At 38.8% G+C, this 20288-nt stretch overlaps 1 protein-coding gene across 3 annotated transcripts; it reads left to right on the top strand.

Moving 5' to 3' along the window:
• Positions 1-2496: 2496 nt before the first annotated feature.
• Positions 2497-17909, top strand: UBXN2B (UBX domain protein 2B). 3 transcript variants are annotated; one of them, XM_074881710.1, is made up of 9 exons: positions 2497-2638; positions 4796-4896; positions 7136-7207; positions 8772-8931; positions 9469-9546; positions 10911-11020; positions 11475-11612; positions 13923-14084; positions 16177-17909. In XM_074881710.1, exons 1-9 carry the CDS (start codon positions 2513-2515, stop codon positions 16301-16303), a joined length of 1074 nt encoding a protein of 357 aa, XP_074737811.1. In that variant the 5' UTR covers positions 2497-2512; the 3' UTR covers positions 16304-17909. The 3 variants fall into 3 exon arrangements, with proteins under 3 accessions (XP_074737811.1, XP_074737794.1, XP_074737802.1); XM_074881693.1 differs by having other exon boundaries at positions 16233-17909; XM_074881701.1 differs by lacking the exon at positions 2497-2638 and adding an exon at positions 5650-5773 and having other exon boundaries at positions 4827-4896; positions 16233-17909.
• Positions 17910-20288: the final 2379 nt, after the last annotated feature.

Genomic DNA, 20288 nt, shown 5'->3' on the forward strand with positions numbered 1-20288 from the left:
GAGCTGGAACAGATTGTTCTGTCCACGTGCTCACTGATGGTCTGGCTGATTATGAAGGCACAAACGTAAGTGCATGGTTTAATAGTCTGGCTTAAGGGTCCTGTGTGACCCCCATTCCATTAACCACCATTCCTAGCATTTCTGAAATGTAAGCTAGCATTAACAGGGTCTAGATAGATTGACTAGAGAGAACAGTGGGTGTTTGAGCTGAACAGCAGTGGAAACAACTGAAGATGGCTAGCTGGCTGTTCCAGCTGTAGCTTCACTGTATTTCAGTTCACCATTCAGGTCACAGTCACTCTGCATGGCTCCATTGGGGGTAACTGAGCATTATGTGTGAACATTGGACAATTAGTGATTTTAGCTGTCAGTCTGCAATTCCAGATGAAATCCCAACCAGCCAGTTGGTCCCTGAAATCACTTGCATATTCACCAGTTCAGAATACAAAACTTTTCAAGAGCTGGTCAGCTCAATGGGCCTCACTTAAGGCAGCGATTTATTTTTGTACAGATGCTGTGGATCCATGGCTTGATGAAATATTGAATTGGAAACCAACTTATTGATTCCTCTTTGTAGTATTATCAATACTTGTTTTCCATTATATATAAAAGCCCTTGTTTTATATCAAAGAGCATAATGCTTGCGGTCAGTGTGGTTGTCATGATGTCTTGCTCTATGATTCAAATGGCAAATACTAATGTCTGCTGATAATTTATTTTAAGGATTTCTTTCACTGCCTTCTTTCTTTATTTATCTTATGTTTATTCTTGGGAAGCTGAAAACATCCACTTCTAAACATTACTTGCTCTTCATTAGTTATATTTAGGGTCATTCCAGGTCTTGCCTATAGCATTCATTTTTTTATTTCACCTCAGGTTATCACATAAAATGTTCAACAAAATTCCAATAGCTCATTGTACTGGGTCTGCCTGGGATGGAGTTAATTTTCTTCATAGCAGCCCATAAATTCCGTGTTTTGGATTTGTGACTAAATTGGTTTTGATAACACACCAGTGCTTTTGCTATGGCTGAGCAGTGTTTGCACAGCATCCAGGTTCCCAGTTTCCCAATATGCCCCCACAACAAGTAGGCTGAGGGTGAGCAAGAAGCTGGGAGGGAACATGGCTGGGACAGCTGACCCCAACTGACCAAGGGATATCCCAGACTCTACAACATGATGCTCAGCAATAAAAGCTCAGGGAAAGGAAGAAGGTGGGATGTTCGTGGTTATGGTGTTTGTCCCCCCAAGTAACAGTTATGTGTGATGGATCCCTGCTTTCCAGGAAGCAGATAAACACCTGCATGCCGATGGGAAAGAGTGAAAGAATTCCTTATTTTGTTTGTGTGTGCAGGTTTGTTTAACCTATTCAACTGTCTTTATCTTGACCCAGGAGTTTTTTGCTTTTGCTCTTGTGATTCTCTCCACTCCCACCCGCAGGGAACGAGCGAGTAACTGGGTGGGTGCCTAGTTTCTGGCCATGGTGAACCCACAGGTTTCAGCGATTGTTAAATAAGTTTTGACTTCTAAACTTCTAGGTTTAGTTTCTGACAGATGTCAAGTGTGATACCTGACCACAAAATTATTACAAAATAGTGTTTTCACAAAGTTTCAGAGTATCTCATCTCGTAAGATTAAAGTGACAAGCTCAATTTCCATATTTAGAAAAAGTTTTTAATCCTCAATATTTCAGAGTCAGAAAGAAACTCAAATCTCACCCTTTTGTCATCCATGAGCCACCACTTTGAGCTCGCGGAGTCGCCACCTGCCAGGCTGATATTCCTTTCTCCTCCAGGTTTGCTTACGCATTTAAGTGAACAACCCTGTTTGGTTTTAGCCATCATCAATGGTACTTTACAATTCTGCAGAGAGCCTTGCATGTGAAAGAAGAGTGAGAAATTCCCACTCTGGCCATTCGGCTGACACCACGGAGCGAGGTCTGCCAGTCTCCACCAAGGCCCAGGCCTGTCAGTGGACAAAAGCCACCTTCTTCCATCGTCAGGTGCTGAGAGAAGGCTGAGGGCAAGCCCACCCTCCCCTGTGCGCCCCCGGGAGGGACATGGCTGGGCCCCTGCTGACCCAGGACACGCACACAGTTTCTCTCCTGGGCGAGGGTGGCTGAGGCAGGCAGGCAGGGAGGCAGGGAGGCAGGGAGGCAGGCAGGGAGGCTGGCAGGGAGGCTGGCAGGGAGGCTGGCAGGCTGGCAGGCAGGCAGGCAGGCAGGCAGGCAGGGAGGCAGGCAGGCAGGGAGGCAGGGAGGCAGGGAGGCAGGGAGGCAGGCAGGGAGGGAGGCAGGGAGGGAGGCAGGCTCGTCCCCCCTGAGGCCAGCTCCCTCAGTGGTGGCAAGCCCCCGCCGTCCCCATGGAAACGGCCCGGTGGGTGGGGCTACGCCGGCCCGGCCCCTCCCGTTGCTATGGCAGCCGCCGCTGGCGGCGGAAGTGCCTCGCGGCGCTGGCCCCGCCCCGCCCCGCCCGGCCCCGCCCCCCGACCGCCGCCGCCACCGCCCTCGGAAGATGGCGGACGGCGGGGCAGCGCCCGCGCAGCAGGAAGGGGAAGTGTCCGCGGCGGCGGCCGGCGGCGGCCGGAGGGATCGGCAGCCCCGGAGCGGCGGCCGCCCGCCCAGCGCCCGGGATTTGCAGGTGAGCGGGTGGAGATGGGCGTCCCGCTCCCTCCGCGGGGCGGGGCGGGGCCGGGCCGAGCGGGGCGGAGTGCCGTGTCCCCTCGGGGGTGCCCCTGGCCTTCCGCCAGGGCGCCCCTGAGGGGAGCGGGCGGTGCGCGGTTCCCCCGCCCCTCTTGCTGCTACTCGGGGCTACCCCGATGTACCGGGCAGGTTTTGGGCCTCTGGGCAGAGGCTGACGTCTTTTCTTTCATTCTTTTTGCCCGCCCTTTTGAGGCTGGGAAGGGAAGGACGAGTCTGAAAGAGAATTGGGCGCTTTAGGAAACGGTGGGTGGTCAGCGTGTGTGGTGGGCAGCTCCCCAGGGAAGCGGAAGGGCTCTTCCGACACTTCAGTAGCTGGGTTTTAACTGTACTTGAAGTTATTTTGGCGCCATTGTATTTCCTGATTATTTGGTAGGAGTGTCTTTTCCCGCACGAAGACGTCAGTCTCCGCAACTGTGGTGTAAGACTAAAGACAAGATCCTTTCCCAGGCTTACGTGGGGAAAGTTTTGAGAGAGTGTGATCACAAATGTAATTCAGCATTGGTACTTAAATGCTTAATTGCAAACACTTTTAGTAGTATTGCTTTTTTGTGTGTGACTTTGAAACTGTATGAAGGTTTGAAGTATTTTAAGCAACAAATTGATTGGAAAACTGGTGAAACTTTTGGTAACTAAACCTGCCCCTGTTTTGTTTAATTACACGTCATTAGCAGAGAAAGATGGATATAGTTTTAAAATTTTTTTCTTGATTACTATTTGGAATTTTCGTAGGTTCTTGTTGAGATTAACTTTGCTACAATACCTAACAGTAATAAAGGGTGTTAATGCTTTGGTTCATACGGTCTTTAGTTAGTCAACTGAAGCAGACAGGCATTTTGGGTAGATGATTATTTATACAATGTTAAAAACCGAAGAAGTAGTACCCTCCTGGGCCAGAGCAGCTGACCGTCCATCCATCTAGCTCAGTACTTGATTTGTTGTGGCACCATAAGGGTTGTGGGATGAGGAAAGCACAGAAGTGTGACCATGCCCTTTTATGCTCCCTCAGCATCCCTCAGTTTTTGGATTAGGGACAGTACAGGGCAGAGCTTTGCCTGTTCCTTTTAGTGTCTGCTTATGGACTTGTCTGTGACATACCCTATCAGCTTTACATATCTAAAAGATATTTGCTTGTATCCTCAGATAGAATGGAGGTCTTACTGGTTTTCTTGAGCTGTCTTGTTACTGAGTTTAATTTACTTAATGGTTATAATTCCTCAGATCGTGTTTTTCCCCTGCAGAAAATGCCTCATATTAATATGGGATTAATATCCTGTGTTCACAGCACTGTGTTTTCAAGGATGGATGATGTTTCATTTTATTTTAATGTGTATTCTTTCAGCATAACACTGTAATGAAATTGGTGCCTAGTACCTATTCTGGTGTGCATAATAAAATGTAATATCACTTGCATAGTGTGAACAGAATGGTTTGAAGACAAAATTAAGGATGATTTGACAACAGAGTATTAATCAGGACAAAAGTAAGATTGCTAAAAATGACATGCCTTGCACAGCTTTCTAAATATGAACTTACCTGTGATGTGACAGCATTTGGGGAACCTTTGGGAAAAACCTTTTTTTTTTTTTTTTTTAAAGTATTTGCAATGATGCCTGTGCCTTGAATTCAAGCCAACAAGGCTGAATTGGTTCTTAATTCCAATATAAGCTTATTTGAGTTATGTTTTTCCCATTTCTATGTAAAATGTTTGAAAAAATTATTATTTGCTTCCCAGTGTTATCAGAGAGTTACCTAGCAACTTTATTTCAATTCCTTAACATTAGTGAGATGATGCTTAATACGTACATGTGTATACACTCTTGTGATGCTGAATCTAATACAAGCTGAATGTAGCTAGAGAAACAGCATGAACCAAATGGCAGCAGACTACATGTTCCAAGTCACAATGGCATTAAGCATCATGGGGTTTTTTTTTCATAAAGCAGAAAAGGAGTTGAATTTAGCAAAGTAGTTGGGGTTTCTCATGTGGATGTTACTAATTTTCTGGTGATGCATGCATTTTGCATTAGTTTTTGTCTTCTGTTCCACATGTAGTTCTAGAGTTACAGACTTCTAAAACCAGTTCTATTTCCTACAGTTGGCCTTGGCAGAGTTATACGAAGATGAAGCTAAAAGGCAGTCATTGTGTCCTGACAAACCAACAACTACAAAGATCAGTAACACAAAAATATCACAGAGGTAACGTGTGCTTTGTACTTCAGAAATGTGTGAAATAGGTACTGTATTAGCTCACAAAATTTTGTCATACTTACTTGATCTCCTCCTTGTATAAAAAGCCATCTACAGCAGTTCATAATCCGGAATTGTGAATCCCTGTAATAATGCATAATCTGTGTCTTCTCAGAATGGTTTTTAAATTGTATTTATTTAGGAGTCTTTGTGCTATATGGTATTCCGAAACAGTTTAAACCCATTTCAGATAACATGCTGTAAGTGTTACTTTTTGTTTACACAGATAGAATGTGGAAATTTGTTGTATCAGAAAAATACTGTGGTTCTTTTCTTCTTCAAAATTCAGCAAATCAGTAGTTTGAGTCAAATTTAGCAAGTAAGCTGCTTTCAGTGTTATATTTATGTCAGTACCTGATGAGACAAATATTCATGTGAAAAATTATTAGTAGGCTCCTATGGGGTGAGAGAAATAAGAAGGGCATCTTAATGAATTTGGGTTTGGCAGGTAGAAGGAAAGACATGTAGCTATGTATAAATCCAACTTTTGCTGGCCTGCAGTGTTTGCCGTTCACATATCATTTGAAGATTCAATGTAGTTATAAATTTTTTATAAAGAACTCTTGCCAGTTTTTAATTAATTCTTATTTAAATTGTTTTAAAGAGAAGTCTTTATGTCATTACTGTCAGTGATGCCATAACAGGTCTTGTATTTGGCTTCTCTTTCAATCGCTGCTGCCGATATGGATCTCTGATTTAAAGGAGGTTAAGCAGCAGAAAAGATCTTAGTCACCAGAGCCATGCTTCAAGTCCATCTGCAAATGCAGATCTTCAGGAAGAGGGATTTTAGCACAGTATGTGACACTTGGAAAATAATCGGGTTTTGGTGAGTTATTTGTTTGTTTTGGTGAAACCACCTAAGTTGACTAATCAGCTACATAGAACACAGTTTATAAACAAATAAAGCAAACGGCTCCATTTACCGATACATATCATGAAGTTACAATTTCCCACTCCAACTGAAGGAAGAGCTGCAATACAGTATCTCAGATACTTCCGTGTGATAGCTGTTGGCAAACACTTGCTCTTTGTTGGCAATCATACTGGAATCTGTCTGAGAAAGAAGAGATGGCTGCTATTTACTTGGTATCCAAAATGAGATTTTTCTTTCAGCAGACTACAGTTTGCTCTCAGATGAGCAGTGTATTAATTGAAAAGAAGCATAGTGCTGCTGTTGAAGTCAGCTACTTGGCTTGCCTTCCACAATTGCAGGTATAGAAGAATGTCTCTAGGCCCTGCTGGAATAAATGCCGTATTATATATGCTGTAATGTTGTGTAAGTTCCTTTAAGAAGCTTAAAATACAAGCCCCGTAAAACCTACAATGCGACAAAGGAATTAAATAGAAGAGATTAAGGCGTTTCTAGTGCCCATGACCTAAGTCCATACCAATACATTTTTTTTCTGAGAAAGTAATAAGAAGCAGATCCTTTACTTGGATATAGAATTACATTGTTTTATCAACACTGATACTTAAAAAAGCAGTGACCTGCTCTGCTACACTTCAATTTCAAAGGTACAGTAGTCAGACAAATTGCATAAATCTGAACTAGTGATCTGCCATTGCTCATGTAGCAGATTGTATGTACTTATCCCATGGTAGTCAGCTACCTTGTATACATCTCACTTTCATCAAGTACTATGGGACAAGAGCATATATCTGTACAGCTTTTCCTAGCATTTTGCAAACTGACAACCCTAGCTTGTCCAGTGGTAGCTTATTGATCTGTCCCTATCATAAACCAGAATCTGATTCTGCATTTTAATCAACTTTTGATGCGGTGTTACCATTCAATGTATTTTTAAAATTGCATAAAATAGAAGTGAGAACAAATACTTTTCTAGGTTTGGAACTCCAGGACATCAAGGAAGGCCAGTGTTGACTTCACTAGGCAGCTTATCTCTCGACAAAACCAGCTAAAATATGAAAAGAATTTGAAGTGTAATTAATTCTGGTAAGCTGGATTCTGAAAGAGCTGTTGAGCTTGCATATTACCTGTGTTATCTGTGGTACTACCAGTGGCGTAAAGCAGAATTCTGCATAACTAAGAATAAGAATAAAAAAAAAACACCCAACAACTTGATATCTTTAGTTTTTGAAAACAGTAGTTTCAGAAGTTACATATGAAGTACTTAGTGAAGTGTATGTACCAGTCATCTTCAGATGTTTTCTTTCATTCTCTTGGCAGTCTTAAAATTGATTCTCTTAGAAGGTTGAGAAAACCAGAGAGAAGCATGAGCGATGACAAAGAAAACCAAAGGTATTTTTAAAACGAAAAAAATTTGTTTAACAGATGTGAAAGTAATTGGGGTTTTTTGTGACATTCACACTTTGCTCCCCCCATTTTTCAAAATGTGTGTGAGCTGTCTATCCTGCAAAGAGCTACTAAGTACAGAGACACTGTGTCACTTATTAAAGTAAGTGTTAGCTGTACACTGCTGTAGTAAAACTATATTTAGCAGAATCTGGATGTAGTGATCTAGGACCTGTAGATGCCTTAACATGTGACTGTATGGATGTAAAAAAACCTTACACTTGGACTCAAAAGCTTTTTTGCCTTTTCTCAAATACCCTGAGTTGTTCTGTGTATCCATTACTCAAATATTTGAGTATATCCTTTCCTTCATGAATACAAATTCTGATAAGAATTCTTGTTTCATCTTCTTACTACTGTAATTCTTTTAAATCTAATAATTATAGATTTTCCATATAAATGGCAATAAGGATAAAAAAATACAGATTTATGTACAAAGGAGAGATGATACTAGGGGATTGCCAGTTACATGACATCATAAAAGTAGTATGATTGTACAGCACCTTCATACCCACTACTGCTTTTGGATAACTATAAAATATGGTGGAATCAACAGCATTTTGAAGTCATTGGCCTGAGAGACAGTTTCACATGGATTAATTGATTTGCCTTGCCCCAAGTGATTAAGTGAAAAAGTTAAGGAAAGTAGAAAGCGCCCGTTTTATTGGTTAATAACACTTCTTGTAATCAAAGACAAAGCATTCAAGTTTGCCAGGTTTTATATTTATATACAGATCTTTCTACAGCATCTATTCCATTGGTATTTAGAGATTTATAGCACCTTCCTCAAGATAATCCTCAAGGAATATCTTGTTCTTCACAATCAAGCAGATACAGTTTTGAAGAGAATCATTTGTAATTTAACTTTTCACCTTCAAGAGCTAGAAATGGAGCTGTGCTGAAAGAAAAGAACACAAATTAACTTTCACAGCAGTTTCTGCAGATTTTAAAATGCCTTGAAAGGTTAATTAAATTTATTAGAAACTTTCCATCTCTGATATGGAATGGCAGGAATGGAAGTATACTACATCTTTAAATTAAAAGCTCAAATTGTGGCACTGTTCAGGTTTTTCAATAACAATTTTACGCATGTTCTGCCAAGGTGGTGTTAGTTGTGAATCTGTATTCTGACCAGCCCAGGCACGATCCCATGCACAGGACACCCCTGAGGAAATTGGTCTTTCTGGGAGCAGACAACATCCACATAAGATGAGGTGTAGAAAGCCACAGCTGCATCAGGACTGCATTCACTTGAATATACGGCCTTGGCCCCTCACCCCTGGGGCATGTTCCAGAAGGCACCTTGGTAGTTTTGTTAGTGAAATGTCTTTGGAGTAGTGCTGCTTGGATTTCCAGGGAGGTCAGAACCAAGCGGTACATTTCTGTGATCAGAATGAAAATGTTTTGTGCCAAATCTGGCTCTCTGTTAATTTTTTTTCTTTGGATGGGAAGGGGAAAATTATGCTTGTCATTTAAAGCATTGCTGCTTATGAACATTACTATTCTAAAGATTTTATTCAGGTGACTCGGAATATAGAGGATTACAGATTTCTGGGGCTTCTAATAATCCGAGTAAAATTGTTGCTGAACTCTTCAAGGAAGCAAAAGAACATGGGGCTGTACCATTAGATGAAACCTCAAGAGCATCTGGTGATTTCAGTAAAGCTAAGGTAAAAGTTAAAAGATATTTTGATCTGTATTTACATTAGTCTCTCTGAAACTCATCTAACGACATGAGAGCAAATACACCTTATTGTGGTTTGCGAATAGCAGAGGATTTATCAACACAGTTGTGCGTTATCTGTGATCAGACAGCTTGCTCTAGAAAATAAAGCGGGGAGGAACCACACAATTTCAGGGGAAATCATTAGAAATCAACCTGAGCTGGAATTACTTGCTTTATTTTTAATTAAAAATGATTTTTAAAAAAATAAACTGCAGTTGTATCCCAGTCAAAATATCTGTTGAATTATTATGTTTGAAAATGTATGCAGGTTAGAAACTGAAATGCATCATATAAAACCTGCTTAGCCTCATTATGGTTACTAGATATAATTTTCCACTTAGAAAATATACAAGTTAGAACAGTATGTTTGCTTTTTATCACAGAAACAAGCTTGCTTATGCTTTTATTTGCACCTAGGTAAGAATTTTAATAAACTTTCAGATATTTATTTCAATAAGCTTTTCTATATATTTTTTCCCAGTCATTTTCTGGTGGTGGATATAGATTGGGTGACTCATCACAAAAACATTCTGAATACATATATGGAGAAAATCAAGATGTAAGTAAAATTCTGAATAGCCGGAAACAGAATCTCCAACAGATGCCTGCTTAATCGTGTTTACAGCTTGAAATGGCAGTGTTACTGTAACTACGTCTATGAGGAAAAGCTAATATCTAAGTATTACATATGTGTTAGGTAGAAATTGTTTAAGTGTCCGCAGAGGACAGATGTTCACTGGATACCACTAAGACCTTCATTATGGAGTTTTCTGATGTAAATTACTTTTACATTCTTAGCAGACATTCCTTTTAGTTACTGTCCTCCAGCTGTTCTGCATTCTCTTAGCTATGCTAACATTTTAATCCTCTTAGGTTAGGAATTGTTTCTTCTTGTGGCTTGCAAAGTAGCCAGTCTCCAACTGGAGAGCATGGATGTATTCTAGGAATGGTGAAGCAGCAGGTTAGAGGCCTTTTGAAAATTGTCTTGCCTTTCTTTCCTCTCATTTAAAAATCAGGAAGTGAGGGGGGAGGGGGAAACAAAGTTCTCTACACTTAGCTCTATACTTGTTTGAATGGCTAGAGCAAATGTTAAGCTTATCTAGAAACAAAACCAAGAAATGAGTAAGGCCAAAGGATGTGGTTCAGGCTGGGGGGTGCTATCATGTCACACCAGGAGCTGCTACCTTCTACCCTCTGAAGTAATCCTTCTACCGTGTAAGTAAGAGCCAGCTGTAGTGAGCCAGAAGCATGTTGCAGCAGGGTTACTATAACTGGGGGCAGGGATGGTTTTCTAAGGGAAGGTCAGTTTTGCTGGCTAGGGGAGCCTAGTTGTGCTGGACTGCAAGGTGGTTGCAGTGAAGAGAGGTGCAAGCTCTGAAGGTGAAAGGCTCTGGCTGGATGTACAGGCATGCAACAGAATAAGAAGGGAGTGAAGGAGGCTGGTTTCCAGGATTCTCCACATTGGAACGGAATGGAGCTAGTATCAGCTTTATTGGAGCTCAGCATGTAATAATTGGCGGAAAGAGCAGTTTTTGCTGTAACTGATGTATCAGCAGTAGTTTGTAATTTTACGGATTTGTTTCTTAATTTATCAACAAGAAACATTTACTGGTTTTGAAACTAATTGGAACACTGACTGTATCATCTGTTATGTCATGGATAGCAGATTAAGAGATTCTTTTTCCCCAAGTGTAAGAGTGGTCCTGAAGTAGATAGTAGTTTATAACTATTATTTGCTTTTTTTAAAGGATTCTAACAATGATAGTTACAGTGCAGCACTCTGTTCTTCTTTTGTTATTCTTGTTTGTGGCCTGTTACAAAATCTGTTTATAGATCAAATATCATATAACTAATCTGTGTGAAATTGAAATACCTTATTTGTCTAGCTTCACTTCTTTAAATTTCACCATTTTCGCTCCATAGGTTCAAATTTTGCTGAAACTATGGAGAAATGGCTTCAGTTTAGATGATGGCGAGTTGAGATCCTATTCAGACCCAACAAATGCTCAGTTTCTTGAGTCTGTTAAAAGAGGGTAAGTTAAAATGGCAACTTCTTTGAGGTATGTCTTTCAAGTGAAGTGAAGGAAAATGCTTCCTCCACATGTTTATGATTATCAAAAGCTCCAGGCTTCTCCTCTGCCTGCACCCATAAAATATATTCTGTATTTGTCATCAGATGCATGGGCCATTTAAAAATTTGGAACACTTTGGTTCCTTCTGGTGATTTAACTCCGAATGTTACTTGTTACAGACAGCTTTTAGTTTCACATGTTTTGTTAGTGCATTCTAGGTTTTGACTGTCAGCTCACTGATTTTTTTTTTTTTTTTTTTTTTTTTTTTTTTTGTCCTTTAGGAAGAAATTTGTAAAACAATTGTACGTCTATGACTTTTAAAGTAAACATAGTATCAACTCATACTGTGAAAGGTTTTGTGTAATTTTGTATTGCAGTTCAGAATGTAATTGGGAAACTTATTTTTGTAATTAAGGGAAATTCCTGTGGAACTGCAGCGACTTGTTCATGGTGGCCAGGTTAACTTGGATATGGAAGACCACCAAGAGCAGGAATATGTGAAGCCTAGACTGCGATTCAAAGCTTTCAGTGGTGAAGGGCAAAAACTTGGAAGGTAAAAAACACTAGGTTTTCTGTTCTGTGTTTGTATGTTATTTCAAAAGCTGGATTTAATTAATTAGGAGACTGTTGGAGAAGCTAATCAGATGACAAAAGCAATATAAAAATTATTCCGTGCCACAAGTCTCAATCCTGAGACTCCAGAGCTACCAGTAATCATAAAAATTTACATATAATCTTAAAGAAGGTTATCTTAGTCCTATATTCCTCATAGATTTGCTAGATGCTTTGTGTTTTGCTGTGGCTATGAGATTTCTCTGCCTGTTCTTGCATATAGTTTGGCCTATAAATTTTTTAAATTCAGCTGTGTTTAAAGCAAAGGAAGCTGAAAGGTGGTTAGTACTATACAAACTTCATGAGAAAATCTCTAGATAGAGGAAGCAGACCCAAATACATTGTTCCCCATTTAGTGAGAAACAAGCAGAACTTAGTTATAATGTGATGGTGGCCAGTAAGGATACATGCTGCTCTGGCTTAGCTGCAGTACATGTTGTCTTTTACTGCTGAGATCATCACAAAGGGACTAGGAGATGCTATTGCAGCAATGTGGCTGATGCCTGACTTAATTCAGATGGAAAGTATTTTTGTATGGGAGAAACTCTCATATTTTTTCAGGAATGAAGGAGCAGAAATACTGTCCTGAAATATAACCTTGTAAGCGGTCACTCATTATAAGTTATATAGACAAGTCTGTTAGCTTTAAGAAAAGGAAATAATTTGGTAAACTATCTTATTTTAATTTGATCCAAAATAAACGAGCAATAAGTTGTATCAAAATCTTGCAACTTTTACTAAGAGTTGAGGAAAACTTCAAATGATGCTGCAGAAATCTGTAGTAGGAGCTGCTTTTTTTTTAAAAGCAAACAACCATAGGAATTGTACATGCTTCTCTACATGAAATAATACTGCAAAGTCTGGACTGTGGGAGAGGAGGGGCTCAACTTTTAACCTTTGATTGGAGCCCCCACTTCCTTCAATTCTAGTGTCATCTCCAACTACAGTATAAAATTCATATATGTAGTAAAAAATATGAAATTTAATGATTTAGAAAAGCTTGCACCTGGTTCTGTTTCATTTGCTGTCCTGATCCAAGTGTAGGCTGATGCTGTTAAAACTCTAACGTGTATAATTCAATAGAACTGATACATAATGTGCCAAAATTCATTCCTGTGACTAAACACTTCAGACTACTTTGTCCATAATTTCTGTTCATCTTAAGTTGGTCAGTAAGAGTAAACAGGTAATGTGACCTCAACTCTGCCAATCATCAGCTTTTTTGCATAACAATTATAGGCATTATAGCATGTTTTTCAGCTGACTTGATATTATCTGTTGAATTGTAAATACTTCTAGGTTTCTGTTCATGACTGCATTTATTCATGTTATACGTTTGGTTGCCAGAAAAAGGTATTACTGGTCTGCTTCTGCAAGTAATTCAATAAATGATTCTTCACTGTTTCTAATCTGTATTTCATCTTTTTAAAAGTGAGGAAGTGTGCTCAGTAAAACTGAGAAGGTGGAAAGCTCTGGCAGGGATGACATGGAGAACAATTGTATATAATAACTTCTTCACTTGAGCACTTGCTCAGGTTATTAAAGAAAATAGTTGGGGAAGAGAGGATGATGTTCTATATATAAGAAAATGTGCACACCTGTTGTGTGGTGGTTTTGTTTTGGTAGCTTATGAAGTCTCAGGTATGTAAACAATGAAAGGAGCAGCCAAATGGTTATCTCCAAGAAGATTTTATTCCTTTTATACTAAATGTAAAAAATTCCACCTTACTATGTGGTGCTGTCGATTACCTGTTAATATCATTTGTGCTTTGAAAGGGTGGGGGATGCCCAGAATCATAAAGTAGTGCTCCTGAAAGCAATTACTAAAGCAGTTTGGGTCAGTTTAGTGCACTATAATGGTACATAATTATTTTTTAATATAGTCCAGGAGGTACAACATACAAATCTTAGTATTGAAGACTGTCATTTCATGCTCTGTAAGGATAAACAAATATAGTTTTGTTCGCACTTCATTACCTATTTTAAATAATGCAAATGTAATGCAGAATTATAAGAAAAATAAATATTAAATATCGCAATCATTGACAAGAAACTACAAAAGCATTATTTGTGTCTCTGTTAGAAAATCTGTGTTTATACTTAGCTCAAGAAACTTTGAGAGGATTTTCATTTCTCATTTGTAGTAGCTATACATGGTAGTCATTATGTGAAAAAGACAACTGAAATAATATTCAGTTCTGGTTTGACTCCATTGGTAACATCTGGTTTGTGTTTTTGTTCAATCCTTTAGCCTTACACCTGAAATAGTCAGCACACCTTCTTCCCCAGAGGAGGAGGAGAAATCCATTCTTAACGCACCTGTTCTGATTGATGATTCCATGCCAGCAACTAAAATTCAAATTAGATTAGCAGATGGAAGCAGATTAATACAAAGATTTAATCAAACACACAGGTAAATCGATTCTGAATCAATACAGGTAACCATAACTTTTTTGATAAGTTTGTGTTTTGTCATTAAATGAATATCAGCAAGACATCAAAAAGGGAAAAATACAGTTCCACTGAAATGCTATAGCTCTGTGTCATTTTCATAACATAGATGTACTGATAAATTGACTGTCAAAGGAAAATTCTGTACTTGGAACCACAAGATATTTGATAACTGCAAAGTCACAAACTTTTAAGACCAGTTTTGTACTGTGATTTGCCAGGACGTGGTACCAGCCATAACTTTTCTCAGGGCGACTGAAATCTGGACAGAGTCACTATATAGTCATCCCAGCCCTAGGCCCTTCTGGGGAGGAGCATGTGGCTGACTTGGATGACACTGTGAAGGCACTTTACTGCAAGGTGTGGAGTATAGTCTCTCTACACTACACACAGAGAAATCCTGTGGCCCATAATCAAGAGCTCCAGCTTTCTACCTTGTTATGCTTGAGACTGTGACAAACATGACATGGGTTATAAGCATAGACTGCAGCCCATATGCAAAAGCGTTATGGACATAACGTGCTCATTTGCAATTCTGGCATGTGAGCTGGACATAATACTGAGAACCAACCTTTGTTTCATTTTGGATGGTCATCTCCTAGGAATTGGCAGCATGTGAACTTGGTGGGTTTTTCAGATCTTAGTAGTTTGCTGATTAGAGCTTGCCATCAGTTTTATTGACATTGTTGGGGCATTGCCACAAATGGTGTTGGCCAACCCCATTTATTTGCCTAAGAGGTTGTGTTAGCGCAAGGTTCTGCAAAGCTCTGCTTTGCACTGCGTGGCTAAGAGAACTTTGGGCAGAGGGCAGAGATTTGATCAGTAGTTCCACCCACACTTCACAGCAAGCAGGATTCAAGCCAGCCCTGATCTGAAATCTGCACCATCTGTGTTAGAACGCAGCTAAAACTGAGCTTGAATCCTGCCATGGAGGTGGTCTTAGCATGGACCCAATTCCACGTTAATATTGTTATATGGAGAGTTCACCTGTTTCCTTTTTTTCCTTCTGGCTCAGAATAAGAGCAGAGCCAATGTGCAACTTTCTTCACCTGTCAACATACACAGACCACAATGAGGCAATTTTAGTTGAGATGCCATTTTAGCAGCCTTGATAATGTACACTGATAGTAAGGCCCAGGTCCTTTCTTCGCAGCACCTGCTGGAGAAATGCTATAGATAAACGTTAGGGCTTACTGGGAGCCTCTGTAGCCATGATGTGTTTTCTTCTGTCTGCATGAAAGGGTAGAAGAGGTAAACTCCCCAGTAACATCTGTAACCAAGGATGTGTCGACAGAAGCTTATTTTCGTCATTATTAACTTTCTCTTGGTTGTGAATCTTTGTAGTTTAGTTAACACAGCCAGATGTATGATCAAAATCAGCTACTAAAGTGCACTGCTTGTGTCATAAGCCTTGAAGACTGATAGAAAGTTGAAGTCCCTGCTTACTTGGCCACAGTAAATCTGCCTACTTACTAGTTACGATAGATCTTCAAAGATTTATTCTCAGTTTACTGTCTTAGGAGAGAAACCTCAAATTTCAGGTTTTTTTGATCTCTAAAATCTTATTTGTTTTTCATCCATGTCTTAAAAACTAAATTATTCTTGTTATCTTCTTGATGTGATTGTTTTATGAACTATCGTTCAGAAGTGTACTGCCAAGTGAAAGTAGGGGAAACTTCTTGCTATTGAAGTGCATTGATAATTGCCCTCTGCTTTCTCATCACTGTCACCATGTATTTTAGGATTCCTCCTTTCATTAATAATGTAGCCTTTTTTTGGAATAGGCTAATTAATAGTGAAATTTTTGACAGCTGGTGTTGAAATTACTTGACTTTCTGTGTTAAGTATCAATTTGCAATATACTTCTATGTTACAAATTTTATGTTGAGAAAACAAGCAACATTCATTTTAATTTTTCATTTTTTTTATGCAAGAAGCAAAAAATTCTAGGCTACAACCATTAGTCATCTGGATCAAATGGAAATGTAAAATCAATAGGACATATTAAATAGTTTGTTAGAAAGTTTTGTGTTCTCTGATCATCTTATGTTCAGAGATTTATGTCAAAATGGAATCATACGCCATTTTCATGTCTATATACTTTCCACAGGATTAAGGATATTCGAGATTTCATTATCCAGTCCCGTCCAGCGTTTGCAACAACTGATTTTGTTCTTGTGACTACCTTTCCAAATAAAGAGCTAACAGATGAAAACCTGACACTACAAGAAGCAGATATACTTAACACTGTGATTCTTCAGCAATTAAAGTAATCTTACAGTTGTTGGTACAATATAGGGAGCGTGCTGTATTGTCATATATTATGTTTCTAACAGGTGAAAAAAAAGGAAAGATCTGTGTCTTTTTAATCCCTCACTTCCACAGATCAAATTTTTGGGTTTCATTTCTTTCAGTTACAGCATATCTAACTTCTTTATTTTAATTTCTCAACATTGTTCAGCCTTTTTTTTAGTGTTAAAATTAAGCTTCCCTATGTTAGTATGTTTCAAACCACATCTTGTACTAAATGTGAAATGAAGTATGACTTTATGACTCTTCATTATTTTGAGGGGGGTCGGGGGGAGAAGCATTTTTCTGAAGGGGACAGTATCTTTCATACAGTTGGTAAGATTTGCACTATGGAAATGTTTTATGCTGCATTGACAAACAGCCATTTGAAAATTTAGCCTGTAGATTATGTTTACCTTCAAAGCTGTATTAATACTAAAGTGTTCTGTTTAATAGGTTGACAGATAATTAATGCCCTAATGTTTTTGTATATTCTGATTGTAGTGTTTCATGGTGCAGTATAATATTTATATTCTGGTTTTTATGTACTTTTCCCTGTATCATTGTTCATATGAGTGAATCAGCTCAGGAGATGGAAACCTCAGCTATTGCAGACTATAATAGATTGTTCTCATTTGTATTCTAGTTGTTCTACTTGTGGTGAAAATAAGTATAACTTTTTTTTTCTTGAAGTTAGAGAAATGGGAGAGACCACTGTCATCTGGAGAAATGCTGTGATTTAGATTTCATGAGAATAGGCCTGTGGTCACTTTGAACCTGAATATGCAGTTGAACCCTGTGCAGCTACATGATTCTTTATGTGAACAGTTACTTAAATAACACCAAGCAAAAAACCACCACGGTGCACAAGCACAGGACTTGTTTATGCTGTCACTTGCATGCACAAAAGTAGACATGTTAATTGGTCATGTGTTTTTGACCTGAATTTCAGGTCTTTATATTTGGAATTTTGGCCAAAGGCATTTTGTAATATTCAATGGGGATTTGGTTGTGCTACTTTCACTATACTTGTTTGGAAGCTGTACAGTTAAACCCCTTAATCTTTGAAATTATATATTTTTTGAAATAACTTGGATCTACACTGCGGTATGCAGGTAGGAATCTTATGTTGTGGGCAAACTGGCTGCTGTGCTTTAGTCTTACGCAGTTTTATAGTATTTGTGGCTTTATAGCAGATGAGTGGATCGCACTCTGAAGGACAGTAAATGGGCTGTATCTCTTGTGCTGATATATGTGTTTAAAATGCTGTTATCACTGATTACTTTCGAAAATATTAGTATTTATTTATGCTAAGCTTATAATTGCTCAGTATAGTTGATTCATCTTACATTTTTACCTCAAAGTAGATATTTGACTGAGTAAATTTTAAACGTGCAATTGTATTTGAAGTATTTTGTTTTGTGATCTGAGTATCTGCATGATTTTAATCATAATTCATTTCATGTGCTAAGTAATTAAAGTTTTAAGCTAAAAAGACCATAGGCAACACTTGTTTTCTTCCCAATTTATGTTGTGCTGAAGTGGTGATTGTGTTGCATGCCAGATACTTAAGCCTAAATGGAAAGGAATGGACACATACTATGCGTATATTTTATATACTAACACTTCTCTATATAAATGCAAGGCCAAAGTCAGTATTGTGATATCGATCTTGGGCAATCTGTGGTTTTGGCATATTTCAGTTCAGAATGTAGGTAAAGTTACATTGCTTATTACTTCTAAACACCATTATTAATTAAACACTGGTGTATGAAGGACAGTGGTTAAACTACATCATTGGGGTTTTTTTCCACTTATTATACCAAAACCCACAACTGCATATTATCACAATCTCTTTGTTTCAAATACTTGGTAAATTTTAGTGTTCAGTAGCAGCTGAGAGTAACTGGGGGTCACAGTAGTTGATGCTAATTTTTTCAAGCACTAAGAAAATGTATCAATGCTCATGTTTGAATATTTCACTGCTTCTCAGTACTTTAAAACTTATGGAATCGTCCATCTCGTAATTTTATGTCATACGTTTTATTAATATTAAATTCTCACTCGTGTAGCTAACATCTTGGCATTTTTGGCACAAAACAGTTCTCTGAGTACAGACCTGTGTGGATATGCAGTTAAAGGAGAAGGGAGACTGAAACAAGGGAGAAGGAACTTAGTAGAGGATGATGATCTTTCCCTCACAGCAAGCCTACTGAGCTTCTTGGGAATTCCGCTTAGCTTCCTTGAAATACAGGTAATAATTGTGTTGCTTGCTCTTGTAGGAAGCTTATGGAAGGCTCAGGCTTCACCTCTGCTTGTCTTTCTCGGAAATCCTTTATCACGTGGGCCAAATAATCCAAAATTTTTCTTTCTTTTAAGAAAACCTCTCTGGACCTCAATACTTGTATGCTGCTTTTTTTTTGACACTACTCCCATCTTTGTGTTTATCCAGAATAAATGATTACAATCAGGCTTGTTAGTTTTTGGGGTTTTCTTTTTTTCAGCAGGACATTGAGATGTTTGTAAACATTCTGCTTTAATCAGACTACTGGACACACGTGTACAATTAGCATATATTAACAGCTGTCTCATGCTGTTCTCACTCTTTGGAGAAAATCTGTCCAATATTAAATGAACCAAGGAAGAGCACGCAGGCACTCAGAGGTGCTATTACTAGCTCCCTGCTTAGTTGCTTGCACTAGGGTAAAGCTCCCATGATCTTTAATTGTACCATTCTGAGCAGGGAGAATAGACAGAGGTGCACCTTCCCCTTGCTCATGCTGATTAAGCCTGACAGGCCTCAGTGTAGCCATGTGCTGATGAGACAGTGAGCAGCAAGGGTCCAGAATAATAAATACTGAATTCCTGGTACGCCAAAAGCAGTAAGCTTGTGGCGTTTCTATGGGATGGATATAGCTGGAATGGGTCTCTGAAGAGATTAAAAGTAGGACTGGTACTATTTAGCTGTTTATCAATTATTTGAAAATAAACTTTGAAAAAACAAATATTAGTGTGATGATAAACAACAGTAGGCAGCAACTATAGTAAACATTTAGTGAACTGTAGCAGTCGGATCATTTGCATCCTTAATACAGCCAAATGTCAAGTTATGAATCTGGAACCAACTGTGAAAGACACTAATGGCCTGGAGAGCACTGGCCCTGGAAAGGAGTTGAATGACAGTAGGAAAACAATGCAGCAGAACTGTTTATACCCCTTTGAGGTTTACAGAATTGACTTTGTGACTGGGAGATGATTTTAATATGTTTATTATTGGTGAGTTTGATACTGTTTATGGTGCTGGTCTTGCTTCCTAAGAACTTTAGAGATGGGACCAAAAAAATGAATTAAATATCTTAAAAGTCCTCAAAACAGGTAGTTTATCAGGAAGAAAACAGAGAGATGAGGTGATTTAAAGTGGGCAGTTACTTCACAGAGGGGGGAAAAAAGTATCATAAGACTTTGTTAGAGAAAAGCATAACAAGAATTAGAAGCTTGTACAAAGCTGGAAACTCAGTTCAGGTATTTGCAAAGTGAAATTAAAACACATTTTTCAATAGTTGAACTATTGCAATGAACCAACCTTGAAAATCAACTTCTCTGTCTTCTGGTTTTTTGTTTAATTCTCATTGTTAGGCTGGCTTTCTATAAGATTTGTTTTAGTTAAAGCAAATTTATTTGTGTTTTGCTACTGAGACAACAAGGTAAAATAAGATGGTTTAGTTCTGGAAAGCAATTTACTCTGCCTTTGTCCAGTCATACTTACAATTAATAAATTTTGCCATATGTTTCAGGTTTAAAGGCTGGAAAAGTTACATACCTCGCTGTTGATCTTCAATATTTTCATTACAGACGTTGGGACTGGACGGATTACACC

Source organism: Strix uralensis, chromosome 1 (assembly GCF_047716275.1).
Source record: "Strix uralensis isolate ZFMK-TIS-50842 chromosome 1, bStrUra1, whole genome shotgun sequence".
In the NCBI taxonomy this organism is placed as follows: domain Eukaryota; kingdom Metazoa; phylum Chordata; class Aves; order Strigiformes; family Strigidae; genus Strix; species Strix uralensis.

What these genes read in the sequence shown, in the direction of transcription:
- UBXN2B (XM_074881693.1), top strand. Translation starts at nt 2,513, where the DNA reads ATGGCGGACGGCGGGGCAGCGCCCGCGCAGCAGGAAGGGGAAGTGTCC. An exon ending in GATGACAAAGAAAACCAAAG is followed by an intron (nt 7,208 to 8,771) that starts GTATTTTTAAAA and finishes ACTATTCTAAAG; the next exon opens with ATTTTATTCAGGTGACTCGG. An exon ending in GTGATTTCAGTAAAGCTAAG is followed by an intron (nt 8,932 to 9,468) that starts GTAAAAGTTAAA and finishes ATTTTTTCCCAG; the next exon opens with TCATTTTCTGGTGGTGGATA.